Raw genomic sequence first — 19,226 nt, forward strand, 5'->3', positions numbered from 1 at the left:
AAAACGCTAATATGTATGAAACCGTTTTTTATAAAAAATGATATTCTATCATGCCTTGAAAATTGAAAAATTGTGATTTAGAACACCAGATTTTGCTGCGAACGAGAACATGATGTGACATTAATATAAACTTCCTATAATAAATACCAATGCTGAAAACAGTTATAGAGCACTGATATCAAAAAACGTCCTAGTGACAACAACGTTTCCGAAAAAAAAAAAAAACCATCTTAAAAAATGGTACTTCCAACCCACATATCAGTAACACCATTTTGTCAGCATCGATGCCAAATATATCACCACCGTTATTTCCACTTCTTGCAGACAAAACACAAATATATGTCCTTCATATCGACAACAAACTTTAGTAAATTTCCTTAAACTGTCCTATCTCTCCCACTAAAAGAGACCCGAATTGATACAAAAACTAAGTTACAAAACCATCTCAGTGAGGATTTAATGGTTTCTTGATCCCCATTTGGTGATGACCTACAACAATTGCCGTTCGACAGTATGGGCAATCCCCACAAATTTGCACCCAGGGATCTAAGCACGCCGAGTGAAACCTATGCTCACAGGGTAGGCTAATTAACCAGTCTCCTCCTTGAAACCTGTCCAGGCATATGCTACACTCATTTGTTGGCCTTAGCGTTGCATCCAATGGGCCTTTGCCAGTATAGCTGAAGATCTCCCTGTGCAAACAGTCAACCTCCTCTCGGCTGAGTCCTGCTGGCTTCTTCTGGTTCATGCCTTGCGTGGATGACAATGCGTCCACTTGAGCAGTTGGTCCACCAAGTGAGGCACTGCCTGGTAACCATTCCCTTGGAATTTCAGTATCCCAGTCATCGCTGGATGCAAATTCATCCCAAGAAATGCTTGGTGTTGACCCGCCCCTGCTTTGCCTAGAATTAGAGTCCCAAAAACAAAAATTAGAAGAAACAGGTCTTCACCTGAACTGATACCTAAGAGTCTACATACATGTAAACCAAGAAGGACACATTTAACATGAGATCGGATTTGGTCCTCAGCCATTTGCAACCGCAACCGTGCATTGGGAACATCTCCATACTTGGTGTATTTTTTTCAATGGGAGATATTCCCAGTGCACAGCTCACAGTTGCAAGGGACTGTGAGGACCAAATCCGATTTCGTTTAACATCTATGAATCAATCAGGAAGAAAATGAACAAAAAAATAAAAAATAAACGATGCCATCAGAGTTGTACTGATATTACGTATATGGATGACAATAACTACTTACACCTACACTGTAATTGGCTAGCAATGTCATCTCTAACGCCACCATTCTTGCTGAACAGCAAGTGGTTGATCTACATGGGCAACAGATTTTATACTGAGCAAGTGAGTATACCTGTTTCCCTTTTTTTCTTTTTCTTTTTTATAAATGAGTAACCTGTTTTCTCAGCTAACACAAAGTTAACTCGAAGTTGAAAAAAAATGGCATTTTATGTCAAAGTTGCAAGAGATATAAAACAGAACTTCGTGAAACATCTTAGCAAATCCACATGAATGCATGGACATGAGTTTTAACCTGTTTCCAGAAAGAGATACACCTCTCAATCTCTCAAGGAGTCTTTCCCTTGCCTGTATTACAGCTCCAGGAAGTCTGTTGCCACTAGAGAATCTCAATCTGTCGGTTCTTCTACTTGAAGTTTCTGTACCAGTGCTGTTGCCTGTACCAGATTGGCTACCACCATGGTTGATCCTAGAAGCTTCCCGCCCCTGAGGATACAAAATGCCAATGGTGAGGGTAGTAGTAACCGTCTCATAAGAAACCAGAGATATATCGTGCTCATGATTTCATTTGTTGATGGATGAGAGGATGCAGGAGGCAGTGGTGTGTGTTGATGTGAGGAGAGTTGGGAAGATGGATATGAGGATGCAGGTGCTGCACGCTAGCCTAGTAGGGAGGTTTTTGGGGATGGATCCTGAAGTTGGGAAGGTTGAAGCATGGGCATCTCTTGAATGGGGGAAGGATTGTCTGATGGGTGTGAGGAAGTTAAATGGTGGGCTGCTTCTGTTCATTTTGTTCTATAGTAGAGGAGCAGAGAGGATTATGGAGATAAAGATATCGAAGGTGAGATAATACAACCTTCGGTTAAGTTGGTGGTTCCCAGAAGCAGCAGAAATTAGGGAAGCAAGAAGAAGGGTGGTGTGGCAGGAAGTTCCTAAATTATGATGATAGGGATAGGATTTGGGAAAGGATGGACATGACTAGAATATTTGTGGAAGTGGAGATTAATTTTAGAACAAGAAGACGGGACTTTCTTGAGGGCAAACATGAAAGAGCCTGGTGAAGAGGTTGATTTGGATAAGCTGGGGGGGGGGATAGTGAAAAGAACCAGAGTTGCAGAACGGAGGAGGTAGGGAGATGAAGAGTCAATCGAAGGTGGATGATGATGAGGTGGCATGTTCGAAGGGTAAAGTAAGAAGTTCGAAGGAAAATTTTGAATTGGAATTACATCAAGAGGGACACGTCAGGGGTGAGGGCAGTGAGAGAGCAGATCAAAAGTCCAATGAGAAGATTTCGATAGAAGGGGAACAAGCAGTAGTGGGTAATAGGGAGTCGAGAGGCCTGAGTGGGGACCATTTCAAGAAGAAAAACAAAGCAAAGATTTGAAAGGAAACGGCTGATGGAAGAAGTTGAGGGTTTTAAGAGGGAGGGGTAAGTTACTAAGAGTGGAGAAAAAATCTTTTGGGGCAAAGGATTCAATTAGTGGTAGGAATAGTGTCGAGGAGAAATGGGTTTGGGTTTGTAGAGAGGTAGGAAGAAGAAGACAGTGCTGAAGAAAAGGGAGAAAAGGAAAGGTGATCGCAGCTTTCGCAATGAACATCATGCATCTCTCAATGGCATCTTGGCGAGTGGGGTGGAGGTTGTGACAAAGATAGTTGAGGAGGTTAATTCAGAGAAGGGATTGGGTGACACAAGCGACATTGCTGAAACCGGTCTTCTTAGTAATGCGGTAAGTCCAGATCCTATGCCTCGTACTGAGGGTTGGAATGAATCTAGCAAGGAAGTGAGGTGGGAGAAGGGGAGGGGGGTGAGGGGAGTTGAAGCAAACTGGAAGAATTCTAATGGGACGAAAGGGCATAATCTTCATAACAGAGTTTATAATAGAAAAAAGATAAGATTCTTGCTGAATTTGTCTGAAGGTGCTGCTGATGAGAAGGTGCAGAGATTGGTGAGGTTGAAAGGGGGGATAAGGAAGAGACAAAGGGGAAGGGTGGTGAAGGGGCCTTAGAAATTGCAAATTCCAAGGTTGGAGAGGGTGGTGGCAATGGGAAAAGCACTTGGTCTGTTCTTTTGGGGAGGTGAAGGCTTTGCAAGGAAAGCCTTTGAACATTTTGAAAAAAAGTAAGAGAGATGGAAAAAAAAAGAAATTAATTGAGGGGGTGAGATTTGGGATGTGGGAGAAGCCATCATCATCATCATCATCATCCAAGCCTTATCCCAACTATATAGGGTCAGCTACATGAATCCTGTTTTGCCAATCCCTTTAAAAGCCAAATCCACTGTTAAATTATTAGTGCTTAAATAATTTCTTACTATTTCTACCCGTGTCCTTTTTGGTCTACCCCGAGCTCTTCTAGCCCTTTCAATGTGTAATAAATCACTTCTTAACTGGTGCAATTGGTGGTCTTCTATGCACATGCCTAAACCATCTTAGTCTACTGTTTCTCATTTTATCACCTATTGGAGCTACACATAGGTTCCTACAGATAAATGCAAGAAGAAATTTTTGAGAGGGAAGAATGAGGGGTTTTGGTGTTCACTGTCCAGAGGAGTTGAGTGGGGTAGAGAGATCAAGGATGGGAGATGAATTTTCCGAGTTGGTTATAAAGGGGTTGAGGAAGTCTAGTTGAAGGGCTGTGGTTAATGGTGAGGTGTGTAATAAGACACATTAAATCAGAGGTAGGGGTGATACAGGAGTCGAAGATAGAAAGGTTTGTGGCAAGATAAAAACTCGAAATTTGGGGTTTTGGCAGCAGAGTGGTGAAATCAAACTTTCATGCTTTTTTTCTTCTTGGCCTTTGCATAAAGGAAGTTGGTTGGTCAAGATTGTGTGGAGTTGCTTCACCCTTACTGGATGACGCATTAATTGGAAAGAAGGATAAGAAGGTTGTTTGTGAATTTGCACTGATCCATTGAGAAGTGGTGGCATTCAGTGGCAAGTCAGTGGCAGTATGGGTGTTGGTCTTTCCAATTTTCTTTCCAAGATAATAGCTTGGATTGTGGATGAGGATTCCATATTGCATTGGATTTGTAAGTCTAGATTGTTGTTTAGGTTTTGTTTGATTAATCCATCCCATGGCATTACCTTGACACCCCCTCAGAATGCAATCTTTTCTTCTGTTTTAATAGAATTTTTCTTTTTACTATAAAAAATACAGTCTGTTAACCCTTAACATTCCAATTAAAGTCTGTTAAGCATTTCAAAGTAGCAAAGTGTTTAACCAAATGATACTTAACATTCCAATTAAAATTATTTTTATATTCCAATTGGAAATATCAAAATCATGACAAATTTTCAGTTAGAGCCAAGCTGTGACCTAGATAGAAGTTTCTATTTAGAACTTTCATTAGTGCATTAATTCCAAATCACTACAAGTGCTAAACTGATTCACTAAACCTCATCTGATGATTAAATTTCAATTCTTAGATTTTGTTTTATAGAGCTAATGTTTATTGAATTTGGACCTTTTATGAGGAATAGTTCCAACAGAACATACCACTGATGAACAATCCATGGCATCACAATTTGATCAAACTGATGTCTTATTTGGCCAATAGAAGAACTCAGTTCATAGAAGTTCCTATTCCAGAATAGTCTGGATTAGGATTAATTACGTTGAGTTGAACATAAGTCAAGAACTAGACCTTTCATGGTACTTCATTTACTTATGAATTATTGCACACTCACCAAAGTATTAAGGAAAAAAATGCATTTAAATGACAGCAAGAAATGTATCTGGAAAGAGAAATGGTTGACAAACTGAAGCCATTAAATTTAAGGAGATGGAGCAACGAATATGAGAGCAAGCCCTTTTGAGTTGTCATTTCCGGCTATTCCTCCTTGGGTTGGTTTTTTTTGTTGGGAAATGTTCCTGGAAAGAATAAACACATTTGACCTACGCCAGAGAAAGAGACCCAATTATTGTCTACTTCCTAATAGATGTGCTCTTTGTAAAGCTGATAGGGAATCCGGATATCACCTCATGGTCTCTTGTAAGGTTGCTAAAACTGTGTGGGAGTGGGTTATCTCCCGCTTTGGGTGTTCTTGGAATCCGCCTGAGAGTATTCAAAGTTTGTTCTCTCCCTCTTTTTTCCAATGGCCTAAGAAGCGAGGGAAGACTACGTGGAGGAGTATTAGGGCAGCCGTGTGTGGGAAGAAAGAAACTCACATATTTTTTCAGACAAGGAAGGAACCCTGGAAGAACTGTTAGACCTATTCCTTCTAAGGGCTATCCACTGGTTAAAATCTTTAGAGTTGTTTTTAGACTTTCCTATGGATGACTTACAAAGAAATTGGAAAGAGATTGCTTCCACTGCTAGGTGCAAGAGGACTCTTTGTCCCTCTTGGTCCCCCCCCCCCCCCCCAATTGGGTGTTATAAAGTTGAATTTTGATGGCAATAGCTTAGGGAACCCAGGGCCATCAGGGATTAGAGGAGTCTTTAGGAATGAGGAAGGGATTGTTATTGCTTTGTTCTCTGGCCCTATTGGAGAAGGTGACTCTCTTAGGACTGAGATCCTTGCTGCGCTTGAAGGAATTTGTAGAGCAAAGGAATTAAATAGTTTGTAGAGCAAAGAAATTAAATATCAGTTGCTTGATCCTGAAAGGTGATTCGAAGGTGGTGGTTAGCTAGCTGAAGAAAGAAGACAGCGGATTGTGGAACTATAACAATTTAAAGAAGCAGTTCTTGTGGTTATATAGGGACATTGAGATACAATACAGTTGAGTGAAAAAGAGTGCCAACTCATTTGCTGATGGGCTGGTCAAGCAAGGGGTGAATAGGGAGTCTGTTTTTTGGGCTAGTCTTTAATTTTTTTCTCTTTGTATTCAGTTTTTGGGGAGCTAAGATATTTTATCTCCCCTCTTGTATCCATAATCCTTCTTTTCTTTTAATTAATGAAGTGGGCTTCTTAAATTCAGTCAGAGATACAAAATATGTTGCTGACAGCACCACAAGAAGGGCAAGGTTCATAAGATGGCTATTAGCTGCTACAAGTCATTCTACAATAATGGACGCGTTGCTTTCTTAACCCCAAAGAACTAGAAAAATGATGAAAGTTTTATCATGTGAAGAGGACACAAAGAACGTTTTTAATCTTAAAATAAAGAAATCTCATTTAATCTAGGGTTTTCGCATTCAAATAAAAAGATAATATATTCCGTATTACATGTAAAAGAAAAAGACCATTGATACATAGAACAAGAAAAGGAAAAGAAAAGAAAATTAGAGAAATTAGTTTATCTGACCGTATGAAATCCAGGAGAACAGAGATGCCTGACATGCGAAGATCGCCGTAACGGATCGCAGTCGTCGCTGCGTTGGTAAGTATGGCGACGGTTCTGGTGGAGATTTCGATCGGTAGCGGAAAAGAGCCCTAATTCAGTGGTATTTCGGCCTGCGCGAGACCTACGGACATAGAAAAACTCCGAAGCACTCGTCATGCAAAATCCCTTCTCTGCTCCTACCGGCACCACAGAATCAGCATAATATTATTTTCAGAAAATGAAAATGGGAAAAACGAAGGGCGAAGATTAGGAGCCACCTTCAGAGCAACCAACGAACCGAACAAGTCGGGACAGACGGATAGAAGGGAGGGAGAGTTCAAAATTGAGAATAGAGTTAGTAAGGTGGGAAAAGTTAATTTAAAAAAGAAGAAGAAGAAGAAGAGTGAACGATGAATTGAAAATTCAATTTGAAGCGGTGGAGAACAGAAACGCAAAGTTGAGGCCGTAAGGACACGTCGGACCCAAAGAAAAGTTGATGTAAGCAACGCAGCAAGCAAGAATATGATGAGATGAGACTGCCGTTTCGCGTGAACGTGCAGATATCACTATCCTCTCTCCTCTTTTAAGTCTTTTACAAGTCTTGACCAATAGATGGAACTGGATCTGGAATTGGATGGATAACGAAACCGGAAACCGTGAGTGTCAATTGAATTCTCTCATCTCAAGTCTTTAATATGAATCTTCGCAACAGTTTCTGTGGACTTTGACCTTATTATGGTCTATAGACTAGAGACAGCGTTCACAACCTTGGACTCGGGGATTGGATCTGGTTTGAGCGAGTTAATCTAGCCCAACCCATCCAATGGATAAATCGGGCTTGGGTTGAGCCAATACCACGTACATGTAACATGTTTGGACCAAGGTCCAACAAGGCTTCAACGATATTATAACACGAGAAATCTTATTTATTCACTTAGGCTTAGGAAGGAAAACTTTATGAATTTTAATTATTATCCAACAAGGCTTAGGAACGATATTATAACATGAATACCCATCCAATGGTTAATTAATTATTATCATAAGTAAATGGCTAGGGTTTGAAGCATGTTACCTTTAGTTTATGATTTTTTAACAAGTTATTTGACTTAAATAATATTTAATGACAAATTAAATGTCTTAATTAAAAGTACAATTAGAATATATCAAAAGAATATATTCTAATCTTAAGATTCATGTTTATACATTTAACATATCAGAATTAAAAATCATTGAGCAAGAATACAAAATTATTATTATAAAACTAATCCAACTTTACATTTTCTTCGATCAAACATATTTGCATTTATACCGATCATTTTTGTATTTACACACCAATGAGAACTACCGATCAAAGAGACAAAAAAAAAAAAGGCGGATCCTACTTTTAAATAATAAATGACAATAAACAACATAACTAAGGACCGCCTACCGCCATCATTATAATATTAGAAAAATCAAAGGTATCATCATACAAAGCATACAGTGAAGATTACATGCTTGAGTGATGAGTTCCCAAGATTTGTCAAATTGCATCGAGAAAAGTATTTCTCCTCTACCATTTTTCTGAAATCTGAATAAACTACTTGTAGCCAACTCTATGCCTTCCCTTCTAGGTTTTACCATGTTGTGATGATAATGATACAAAGTACAAAAGAAAAAATAAATGAAAATCAAAACATAAAAAAGTGAAAAAAAATTTACATGCTTGGTTCATCATAGTGCACAAGTGCTTCTTCCAGCAAAAAGCTCAAGTTACACATCTGCCAAGCACAAGAAAGACAACAATCTTTGGCCCAAGATCACTGTTCGAGTACTACTGTCCCTTGTCTCATTTGCTCAATATAAATGAAGGCCACATTAACACGTTTCCAATAACTTGCCTTATCCAAAGATTCTTTCAAGCAAGTGTGAACATGAAATTGCATGCATGAAAACAAGTGTAAACCTCCATTGGCCATCAGGAAAAGAATGTTCAACTACTACTGCCACAGATTGCACTCAAAGCAACTAAAGCTGTAAACATAAACAGAACATTATAAGCTCAAATTAAACAAAACAAAGATTATGATTAGAGTAATTAAAAACACCAACCTAGTTTTATGTTCACTTCAATACTTGAATACAAGAAGCTATTTTAAATAGTTAAAAATAGATCTAACAACTTCCTATACTTTGGGCCTCTCGAAATACTCGGGAGGTTTACAGACTATATTTCTTTGCAAAAATCATTAATTGGTAAACGCTGTCTCCAGCTTGTGGACTGATTTAAGTTCATTCACTGCATGTTGGTTTATTACTTTGTTAAGGTCCCACCTATTAGCTTTTCAGGATACATCACGATCAGTAGAAAGAGTATTCGAAACGAAGATCATCACCAATTACCAATTGTATAATCTGAGTTATATAGGTGCTGACTGCTGATTACAGTTTACTGGACCAGGTACATTGATGCTTCTCTATGCAAGTTACCCCAGATATCAGGGAACTCTGTGACAAGGATACTCCAATTTCTGAAACATGCCTGCATCATAGTTGTCAAGGCGATGTTTATGTACCAAGGATACCCCAATTTCTGAATTATACCTGTTTCATAGTTGTGAAGGCGATGTCTAGGTGACAGAACGCCCATGGAGGGTGACCTTGCTTAATCGTCAAGATACTTTGTGCATGGTACTATTATTTACTTTTTCTTAATTTTTCTAGATTGTAATAATAAAATAAACACTAGGGGTGTTCAGTGTTTGGTTGATTGGTTTTTGCAGTTTGGTTCGACCTGTACATGAAAGTGGTTTGATTCGATTATATATTTTGCTAAATTATGGTTTGCGGTTTCAGTTTGGTTTCTTGGAATTTATAAATCGAACCAAACCATAAACCATAAGCCAAAATTATATATAACACAAATATCTATAAACATACATATATAATTATATAAATTATGATGTATAAATATTATATATAATATAATATATCTAAACCAAGTGTATAAATTTATAAATTTATAATAAACTCATTTATTTTATAATAAAATAAAGTTTTAAGTTTTAATTTTTAAGAGTTATTTGAGCTTTCCAATGGAATCAAAGAATGGTCCAAAGTTTCCTAAGCCATATCAAAGAACCGTAATAATAGTTTGGTTTGGTTTAATTTCTACGCCAAAACGGTTTGGTTTGGTTTGGTTTGAGAAATTTTCAAACCGTAATTTACTGGTTGTCTCAAATCTTCTCTAAACCACACTAAACCGGATCGTGAACACCCCTAACGGACATTATTAAACTAACTATTCAGTTTGTGAGATAAAATTAAGATGCTACTTTATTTTTATGGTAAATTTTAAATTATTACCTATATTTTGGGGATAGTGACAATTACACCCCTTAAACTTTTCGATTCCAACAAAGACTCCCCTCCGTTAACATTCCATCAGTTAACTTAAAAAAAAAAATTCTCCTGCTTCCATCCTTTCTTTTCTTTTTTTCCTAATACAAAAATAGGGGCTCAGCCCTTTTGTTCTCTGAAATTTCTTTTCTTTCTTTCATTAATATGCTGATTTTCTATGGTTGCTGCTTGCTGCGGAACTTAGGAAACTACCCTAAGATTCATGTATTTATTCAAAAGAAAATCCATCACCAAAGCAACCAGAAGACAAGCCACCCCTCCCCCTGTTTCCTAATCTCACTTTAGCGCCTTGCGCCTTGAAAACTATAGCATGTTTCTGACAGCGTCATTTTCTTATTTCTAGATGTTTGCATATACTTAACCAGCTCTTAATTAATTAAGAGAATCATCAAGATAAAGTAACAACCTTCTTGGTTTATTTATTTGTGCTTATTGAAACAGACGACTTAATCTCTAATGCTTAAAAATGTAAAATCCCCCCCCCCAAAAGTAAATAAATAAATCGAAGTCATGTTCCTTTTATCTGCTGATTTCCAGGGTTGTTACGCAATGCTAGTCCCAGTTAACTTTTCAGGATCTTGGGAAGGATCCGTCCCCAGCATTTTTGGCATTAGGTGGCCATTACCAGACCCAAAATCCATGTTCTCATGCTAATCAGCTCTAAGATTTTTCTATTGCACAAGAAATGGTACCTTGATCTCAATCTTTTTATCTATTAGCTTGAGCCCCGACCATTAAGGTCGGTTACACACAAATTTTCTGTATTTTGTTAACCAATGGAAATATACAACTCAAATTAGCTTGAACCCCGACCATTAAGGTCGGTTACACAAATCCTGTCCCACCATCGTGCTCGCTCTGTCAAGAGACATGTTTTGTTTCAGATTATAAATCCTTGAATCATTTTTCAAGGGTCAGAATTTTTAGGCCCAAAGTACAATTAGGGTAAATGTCAGTTTAGAATTAATGCCAATTTACAGGCAAACATTGGGGAATAGAATGAGGGTATTTGACATTTTAAATGTTTATAGGTTTGTAATAAAATTCAGAAATCTGCATTGAGCCTATCCGTACTTTTCCGCTTTTACTTTGGCATTCCTTGCTCTTTTTTAGAACCTTCTTAGTCCAAATAGATTTAAATAAGCTTTGTCCGAATTATAACAGGTTGGCTACATGAATATTATTGTGTCATTCCACTCTGTTCACTGCTTAGATAAAATGTCATTTCATTCTTTTAGAACCTTCTGCTTGCATAAATGCACTCTTTCCCATTGGTGAATCTACGCACATGACAAAACATCTTAGTTGACTTTCTATCATCTTTTCACTAATTGGAGCTACTCCCAAGCCCTCTCTAGTACACTCGTGATTCTGTCCTTTCTAGTCTTGCTCATTTATCTCAGCATCCTCACCTCAACTATTCTCATTCTATGTAACACGTTTTTTCTTGATTTTTTTTTATAGAACCAGAATCCGAGGGAGCACGTCCCCAGAAATCAAAACAAGTGATTACACTTAGAGGCCTAAGAATGGAGCTGAAAGATGCTTCGTTGGTGTGAGCATGGTTAACTAGCCAGTCTGCAGCAATATTTCCTTCTCTGTAGATGTGCTGATACTCAATTATTCCCTCTAATCTCTCCCTTAAAGCTCTGCACTCTTCAATAATTGGACGCACTCTCCACGGGGGGCTGAAAATCCTTTTTAGACTATCAATACTAGCTTCGAATCACCTTCGATGATGATGTACCTGTTAGGAAAGTTAAGACCAAGATTGTGGACCTCCCATACAGCCCACGCTTCAGCTACATTAATTGTAGTTTTACCTAGTTTGTAAGCCTTGAAATCCAAAATATGACCCAGGTGATCCTTGGAAACACAAACAACTGAGCAGTCCCCATTAATACACGAGGCACCAAAATTAATTTTAATAGCCTCAAAATCAGGACTATTCCATCTAAAGGAACAACTTCCTTCTTTATCAAACTACTTTGATTTCCACCATTCACCCCTTGGATATCCAAAAACGTATTATAAGCTCTTTCAATGATAATAGAGGGTGGCAACCTCCTATTTTTAAAACACATTCATTGCAATTCTTCCAAAGTTGCAAAAGGACCACAAATTTCTCCTTTCTATAGGAGCCACCCGGATCCATTTCATTATTACTCGAGATGAGATTCCACCAATCACAAATATTACTGTTGATGTCATTGGGAATCCGGAGTGAGTCTTTAGCAATATCCCACACTTGTTTAGCAATAGGGTAAATTATAAAAATGTGGTCTATGTCTTCTTACTCTCCACACATCACAAAAGAACCATCAATATTCAGCCCTCTCAAAATTAGCATTTTCTGTGTGGGCAGCTTTAGGTTGAGAAGCAAGAATAAGAAATATTCGTACTTTGGAAGGGTTTTCATACCCCACACTTTTTTGGAACCATTCCAATTTCCTGGGTTATTGCCATTCATTATGCAAGTTTCATTGTAGGCTGATTTAATGGAAAAACTGCCATTCAGGTTGGGTCTCCAAATTTATTTGTCACTAGCATTTTCTTGATTGCCTAGAACTCTGTCCATACAGCAATTTTGGTTTTAAAACTATCCTATAGATTTTTCCTTATAAAGATGAAGGCCCGTTTGGGAGGGCTGAAGCTTTCGAGTGCTTTGGAGAAGCCACTGAAAGGAGCTTCAACTGAAAGCCTTTTTTTGGGGGCTGAAAGACAGAAAAATTAGGCTTTCCAGGTTTTCCGCTAAATATTGATTATAGACTGTCCGGGAAGGTCCCACCTTGCAAGTTGCAACGCCACGAACCATTAGGGGAAAGCCCTCTCAAACAGGCACTTATTCTCATTGGAATGTGCTGGTCACATAGAACACACCAGATACACCTCTACACTTCAAACACACTTCTGGGCAATCAAAAAATAATTGAACTGATTAATTTATTAAAGGAAACAAATAATATCCTCCACTTTCTAATAGAAACGACAATCAGGGTGAATTCAACATTATTAGCAGGGTTGGTGGTTGGGAAAATATCACTGAACAATATCATACATATGGAAAAGGTCATATGACCCCATTCTTTCAATATATGACCTCAATCAGGCTAAAATAGAAGCAAGATTAAAAATAAATAAACCCAAGCAGCCATTAGAATATGATTGTCTCTTTCATCTCTTTTGTTTCTGGTTTAAGGTTTTATTTATCACTCACCACTCTCAGATGCCCCATCATATTCACAAGGCAGGATCAGGTGTAGGATCAGTTGATTGAATCATCTTCAACCTATTGTTAACAACAGCTTCTTTCTCCTTTCTTTCCTTCCTTGGGGGTTAGAAAGATAGAATTAACAAGAAATACCTTTTCCAACTTTACTTACTTTGTTACCCTATCACCCCTATCCATCCAAATTGCCAATTAAATAGAATAAATATTTTCTTCTCTCAAATATGAGTAAATTGTTTGACTTATAATTGCACATGGCCTGCAAGACCCTTGACCCATGATTCCCCTATCCTAAGTTGAACTTCCTTTTAAGCTATCCAAGTCAATTTCATAATCAAACAAAACTAAATCACCAATCCAGATATAAATTGCATCCTTCCTTCATTCACTTTAAAATCCCAATAGCATTTGAAATTCAAACTAAGAAAACATTATCACTACCCACTGAAAAAGGAAATGCTTTTTTGAAAGGTAAAATATTAAATTTTCTATCAGACATTTATGGAAAGTTCCGTTGTTTTACAAATCATAGACTTAAATATAAAATATTCAATTTTCTATCACAACCCACTGAAAAAAAGAACTGTGCAACTGCAGTTTCAAAAAAGTATATCCATGTATGTTTCTCAAATTTATTTCTATCAGATATTTATGGGAAGTTCCTAAGAAGACCAGTTTATTTCTATCAGATATTTATTTCTTTCCCTAACTATGTAGGGTCGGCTACACTGCCATTCCACTCTGTTCAATATCATATCAATTGTTAAATTATGGGCACCTCAAATTTAAATTATAAAATTATAAAAAATCAACAAATCACACACTAAGCATAGGAATTAATAGCAAATGATTTCAACCCTTTAGCTTATAATTGATTCTTTTTTTTTTGTGTGTGTGTTTTGATCAGCAGGCTATGTTGGGTTAATATTTTGCTCCAATGAATAACTACTTAAAGAATGAGTTTTGATAAATAAATTTTTTTTTTTGAAGCTAAATTTTCTATCTCCAGAGAATCAATTCTTAGAAGCCCAGAGGAGAAAAAAGAACTAGTTCCAGCAATTTTCACATTCAAACTACAATATGGTTCTTAGAATCACAAAATTCATAAAAATCAATCCACTGAAAGCATGCCAAACATAGCTGAATCACTCAACCTAGAATCAACAGAAGTTAAGGTGACATTTTGAGGAAAATAAAAAAATGTAGCAATGTGGTTCAAGTAGAAAAAGTCTGAAATCATTTTGGAAATGGAATTTAGACAACAGGAAAAAGAACTCTTGGGCTGTTCATTAATATGCATGATTATATATTTTTTTTCAAATATTTCGGCAAACGCCCCTTTAATTGATTAAACAGTGGTTAGAGTCCAGTTAAACTCACCAATCAAGAATAGGGCCAGAGCAACCCAGATGATCAGTTGAATAGGCCGACCATATTGTATCTGATATTGAGACCGCTGTAGTTGTCTCTGGACAGCTCCAAAGCAACCATAGAGTTGTTTATCATATGAATCATCATAGCCATCAATGCAGCTCTTGCTTCTCTCATAGCACGCATTAATTCCCTTTGGGAAAAGAAAGCAAGGAAAAGAATTATAAGTATCCAAAGCCAATTAAGCATGAAACAAATGAGTACTTGCAGTTCTAATTGTCAAATGTGATAACAGCATTTCTAAAATTTCTTACCCGACCCAACTGATCAGACCGCAAGAGGGGAGTACCTTCTGCTTGATAACGATCCCCACAATTCCATTTCCTAAAACCATTTTTGGTCCACTTAAGTTTGGAGAGAGGTTCCATTGTCCTTAGGAACCCAGAGAAACTAAGCACCTTAGGAGGGGGTAAATCAGGCGGTCTATCAAAAGAACTATTTTGGAAGTCTTCGTGATCAATTGCAATCTTCCATAACCCAATGTCGGCACTAGCACTTGTTGTTCTCCAATGCCCATGCAACCTATCGTCTTTAGTCTCTTGTGAGCCACAATCGGCGGAATGGTTCCAATTTTTGGAACAATCAGACAGTGATTCTCCACGCACACCTGGTGGAGCACCTTCTTCTTCATCCCTGCCAGGGATCGTAGCAGGGATCCTGTCTCCATGTGAAGATGGAGATGATAGAAACAACGCAAGCTCATCCCGTTCTCCTTCATCCAAACTCACCCAAGGTAACGACTTGCCTTCTGCATGGACAAATTCCTTTAACGAATTTTCAACTGTAGCAATCTTACTCTCGATTGCAGCAATGAATTGGCGATGCCTGGTTCTTGCATCCTGGGCCGAGCTATGCCGATAGCTCGATCTCACCGCTCGTTCAAACTCCTCAAGCTAGCATTAAAGACATCTAATAATCAAATTGACCGTTCGAAAACCCTGATTTGAAAAATTAGACCATGGAATAGGGAATTCACCTGCCATTTTGCTGTGCCAAGGGCTGTATGTAGATCCCTTCGAAGCTCATCCGAGTCACACATGCCAGAAGCTTCCTTCGTTTCGTGGATCCAGGTTCTATATGCGGATTCCATCCTTCAAATAGAAGAAAAATTAGAACGAAAAACAAAAAAAGAATAGCAGAAGAAATCGTAGAAATAAAAAAGTAATAAGAGCCAACTAAAAGCCCAATACCAAATTTATAAGTTCTGCTACCTGTCAGCGGATTCCTGAACTTCCTCTGCGGCGGAGAAGAAAGGATCCTTCTCCCACCGGTCGAAATTCGAAGCCATCAGAAATCTGAGAAATCTCCCTTCGAATAATAATGTTTTATAAATAAATAAATAGATGCTTCGTCAGAAAGACTACAAAAATTATAAGCTTTTATCTGCTACTATGAAAAACTCTGCCGGAAATCTGCAGGCAGTCGATGGAGAAGATAGTAGTAATAAATGAGTAGCGTAGGAACAAAGAGAAAGAGGGTTTTCCGCGTTTCTAAGGAACGGGGCGATGATTAAAGAAAGAGAAGATTTTGAGATAAACGAGCAGGAGCAGCAGCTTTGATCTAGCTTTCATGAACGAAGAATCATCTAGACCATGGGATCAGGGGGTCACGACCACCAACGGCCAGGTTTTGTTTTGAGTTTTGACGCAGACAAGGAAGGAATAAAAGCAGATTAGTAGTATAGCATGTTGTAGACTTGTTTCTTGTAGCATTATGTAAAATTTGAAAAATCTTTCGCTTCCTTTAAAATTAAAACTAAAAGGAGGAAATGCTCCTTTTGACTGTAGATAGCAAAGCCACGTCACTCATTTAAGAAAATCATACAAGTCCTCACAGTAACATGGGTAACGTGGTTGCAATATCGACCATGAAAAGTAGCTTTCCCTTCTTTTGAAAATGAGATGAGTGAAAGTTCATAGAATGGATTGGATTCACTGAGACCACTCCCACTATTTGGTGGTTTTACTGCAATTTTTTCTTGGGGGTACAAAGGTAATTTTACTGATGTGTTTCTGCTAAATGCTGGAAGCTCAAGGTGATGTATTATTATTTTCACTAAAAAAAAGGCTGATGTATTATTATCATAAGGCAGCCACCGCAAAGGCAAGTCAAATTGGATAAAAAGGATTCCAGTTGGTGGCCCAACGCAAGTCAAGTCGGAAAGATGTTCGATCTGGACCGAACATCATAAACTCATAAAGAGAAGGACGACTTTGGACATTGGACCTGGGCTGCTTGCAAGGGATCCAGTTCCACCATCCACCGCAGCCAACGAATGAATAAAGCATTATCAGCAAACACAGAGGACACGTGTTACATGCAATTGGCCGCCTAATTCACCAACGTAATTACGTGTGAGGTCCAGATGTTTTGTCCACAGGTAAGAATTTTGAGTACGACCTCCATTCTTTTTGAAGGACTGCGTCTACCCACTTTGATTTTGAAATTTTGATCCGCGTGTAGTTGGCCATCAGTACGTCTCCTACCGTCCCACCAAGTCCTGAGGGAAAGAACCCCTAACGAGGGATATCTCTCTCCCCTCGCCCTCCCCCTCCCCCATCTCTCACTCTCCTGAGTTCTATCTCTGTATTGAGTGAAAACCCAATGTCCCTCTTTCTTTGTTTCGGGGAAAACCCTAGAATCCTCTCTGTCTTTGTACGCTAACATCCAGTTGCAATTTCTAAGGCTATGGGATAGGTATCAAGGTCAGTGGATCAGTGGTCTCTGCGTAGAAGTTGTGAAAGATGAGATTGTCAAATTAGAGAGGCTGATTAGTACTGAAAGAACCTTCTATTGACTCCACCTCCGAACCCTACAAAGCATCTAATTTCCACCACAAGGTAGCTTCTTCACAGAATCTTGGAATCTCCGAGAGTCCTAAGGTTGATCCCAAGCAGTCCTCAGGAAGACGAGGTGCTGGTTGTATCAAAACACAGTACATATGTAAAAAGGATAAATAGACTTCCCTGTTATTAGTGATTGATTCTTAGGGTTTTTGTTTTTATCTTGCTTATTTTCTATATATTAAATTAAGGTACAAGAAATACTCATTCTTCTCTACATTGTTTTTATCTTTCTCATTACTCATTAATGACTATTATGCTCTGCTTGAAAATCTTTTATTTTTTTCTTGTCAGAATCCTAGAGATATTTTTCTTATTTCACAAGAAACTTGCTCATTATCTTAATGACTCAACATGGCTCTCTTTAACAAGCCATTTTCATTTGTTTTCTTTTTCTAATACAACGTGCTTTTGTCTGGTGCAAGATATTGGAGTGCATTTTATGATTGGAAGGACTACTGCCCAATGGTATTCAGGTATTGGTTCCCTGGAAACGAAAACCCAGCCTATGTTTTGCTTTCTGTTTGCATATTAAATGGTCTATTTGGATGTAAATTTGGTGCTCAAGCATCAGGCCTTTCCTTTATGTTGAATTTCTATTTCTTATATTTTGGTTGGTGTTAATAAACTTGAGGGAGTTGCTCTAAATAGATCTTGCAGATTGCATATGCTAGCATTTCCGGAATTGATGTACGAAGAGGGCTGGTCATTTCTGGAATTGTGGGGAAGACATTGGATGTAAATCTGCATTAAGTTGTTTTCATGTGTATTTATATTTAAACACATTTATAATTATTTATATTGATTTTGGACTTTTTTTTTTATGAACCACACTAATTTCAGTGAAACTTCAAATATGTTAGGTTATAAATAGGCATTATAAAATGGTTTTTGGAGGATATGTAAACATATATTTGGCATTCTTTGTTGAGTGGGACCCTCACCACAAAAAGGGATTGGTGGCATTCTCATCTGTTATTTTTCAAGAGCAACATGTGATTTACTCTTCTTGATGGTTTAGATCCCCTTTTTAATGTTTTACCAAGACCAAGGCATGCTTGCTAATCTTCCCTTTTACAATTCTGCTTTGATGCACAATCTCCCTCATTAACGCATTTGGGACCTATTTGGTTTCTCTATTTCCAGCACTAACAGTTCTCTTACTTATTGAAGGTTTTAGGAACATTAAAGTTTCAGATGATTTGTTAAAAGAGTTTCAACATTTCATTCCATTTATTGTGTATTTCATTTTATGATTTGCATGTATGAAAGAGATGCATTACTTATGTTTGCATTGTTGTTGTGAAAGGCCATACCTTTGAATTTGTAGCACTTGAGTTTCAATTGAACTTAAGAGCTAGAAACCCGTAGACAACGAAGTTGTTTTCTATGTTGTGATGCTTTTTTTGGTGACTATAAAAGAATTATAAATCCAAAATATGTGTTTTATTGCAGCCTTCCTATCTTTTATTTTCAACAAATTTTTATTCTGTTTTGGGTCATCTATAGCTATTTTTGTCAACTACTATGTTACAGAAGGATATTTGGAAATGGAGACATGGCTTATACATAAGTTTATCTTGGTGGTAGGGCTGAAGTTTGCCTTACCAAAACCAAACAAATCAATCCCTATGCCGAGTCTATATGGCATACCACAGGTATTGTTTGCTTTATTTACTTATTATTTATTATTGTCTTGGGCTTTTCCTTTAAGGCTCTTGTTGTAGAGTGGATATGGAGGTAGCCTGAGTCTTATACACTCCCTGTGTACAAATCAACTACTAGGGAAACCTCAACTCGACACTT

The 19,226-nt window shown here is 37.9% G+C and overlaps 2 protein-coding genes and 1 long non-coding RNA gene across 8 annotated transcripts; 1 reads left to right on the forward strand and 2 right to left on the reverse strand.

The window, feature by feature from the left end:
• Window positions 1–270: 270 nt before the first annotated feature.
• LOC148877333 (RING/U-box superfamily protein) lies at window positions 271–7,183 on the reverse strand. 3 transcript variants are annotated; one of them, XM_088984996.1, is made up of 4 exons: window positions 6,797–7,183; window positions 6,501–6,709; window positions 1,552–1,742; window positions 271–902 (listed from the first exon to the last, which is right to left on the reverse strand). In XM_088984996.1, exons 2-4 carry the CDS (start codon window positions 6,693–6,695, stop codon window positions 446–448), a joined length of 843 nt encoding a protein of 280 aa, XP_088841122.1. In that variant the 5' UTR covers window positions 6,696–6,709; window positions 6,797–7,183; the 3' UTR covers window positions 271–445. The 3 variants fall into 3 exon arrangements, with proteins under 3 accessions (XP_088841122.1, XP_088841118.1, XP_088841114.1); XM_088984992.1 differs by having other exon boundaries at window positions 6,501–6,715; XM_088984988.1 differs by having other exon boundaries at window positions 6,501–6,828.
• Window positions 7,184–7,929: 746 nt separating this feature from the next.
• On the reverse strand, window positions 7,930–16,264 carry LOC148877334 (Syntaxin/t-SNARE family protein). 3 transcript variants are annotated; one of them, XM_088985006.1, is made up of 5 exons: window positions 15,789–16,264; window positions 15,554–15,668; window positions 14,832–15,470; window positions 14,527–14,710; window positions 7,930–8,531 (listed from the first exon to the last, which is right to left on the reverse strand). In XM_088985006.1, the coding sequence occupies exons 1-5, from the start codon at window positions 15,863–15,865 to the stop codon at window positions 8,491–8,493; spliced, it is 1,056 nt and encodes a 351-aa protein (XP_088841132.1). In that variant the 5' UTR covers window positions 15,866–16,264; the 3' UTR covers window positions 7,930–8,490. The 3 variants fall into 3 exon arrangements, with proteins under 3 accessions (XP_088841132.1, XP_088841128.1, XP_088841126.1); XM_088985002.1 differs by lacking the exon at window positions 7,930–8,531 and adding an exon at window positions 12,412–12,824; XM_088985000.1 differs by lacking the exon at window positions 7,930–8,531 and adding an exon at window positions 12,412–12,827.
• A 712-nt stretch (window positions 16,265–16,976) lies between these two features.
• LOC148877335 (uncharacterized) lies at window positions 16,977–18,402 on the forward strand. 2 transcript variants are annotated; one of them, XR_016113003.1, is made up of 3 exons: window positions 16,977–17,417; window positions 17,846–17,896; window positions 18,072–18,402. It is a non-coding gene; the product is annotated as an uncharacterized LOC148877335 (long non-coding RNA). The 2 variants fall into 2 exon arrangements; XR_016113002.1 differs by lacking the exon at window positions 18,072–18,402 and having other exon boundaries at window positions 16,994–17,417; window positions 17,846–18,068.
• The last annotated feature ends 824 nt before the right edge of the window (window positions 18,403–19,226 follow it).

Source organism: Nelumbo lutea, chromosome 1 (genome assembly GCF_056320005.1).
Source record: "Nelumbo lutea isolate HS-2025 chromosome 1, American lotus-T2T, whole genome shotgun sequence".
Classification (NCBI taxonomy): domain Eukaryota; kingdom Viridiplantae; phylum Streptophyta; class Magnoliopsida; order Proteales; family Nelumbonaceae; genus Nelumbo; species Nelumbo lutea.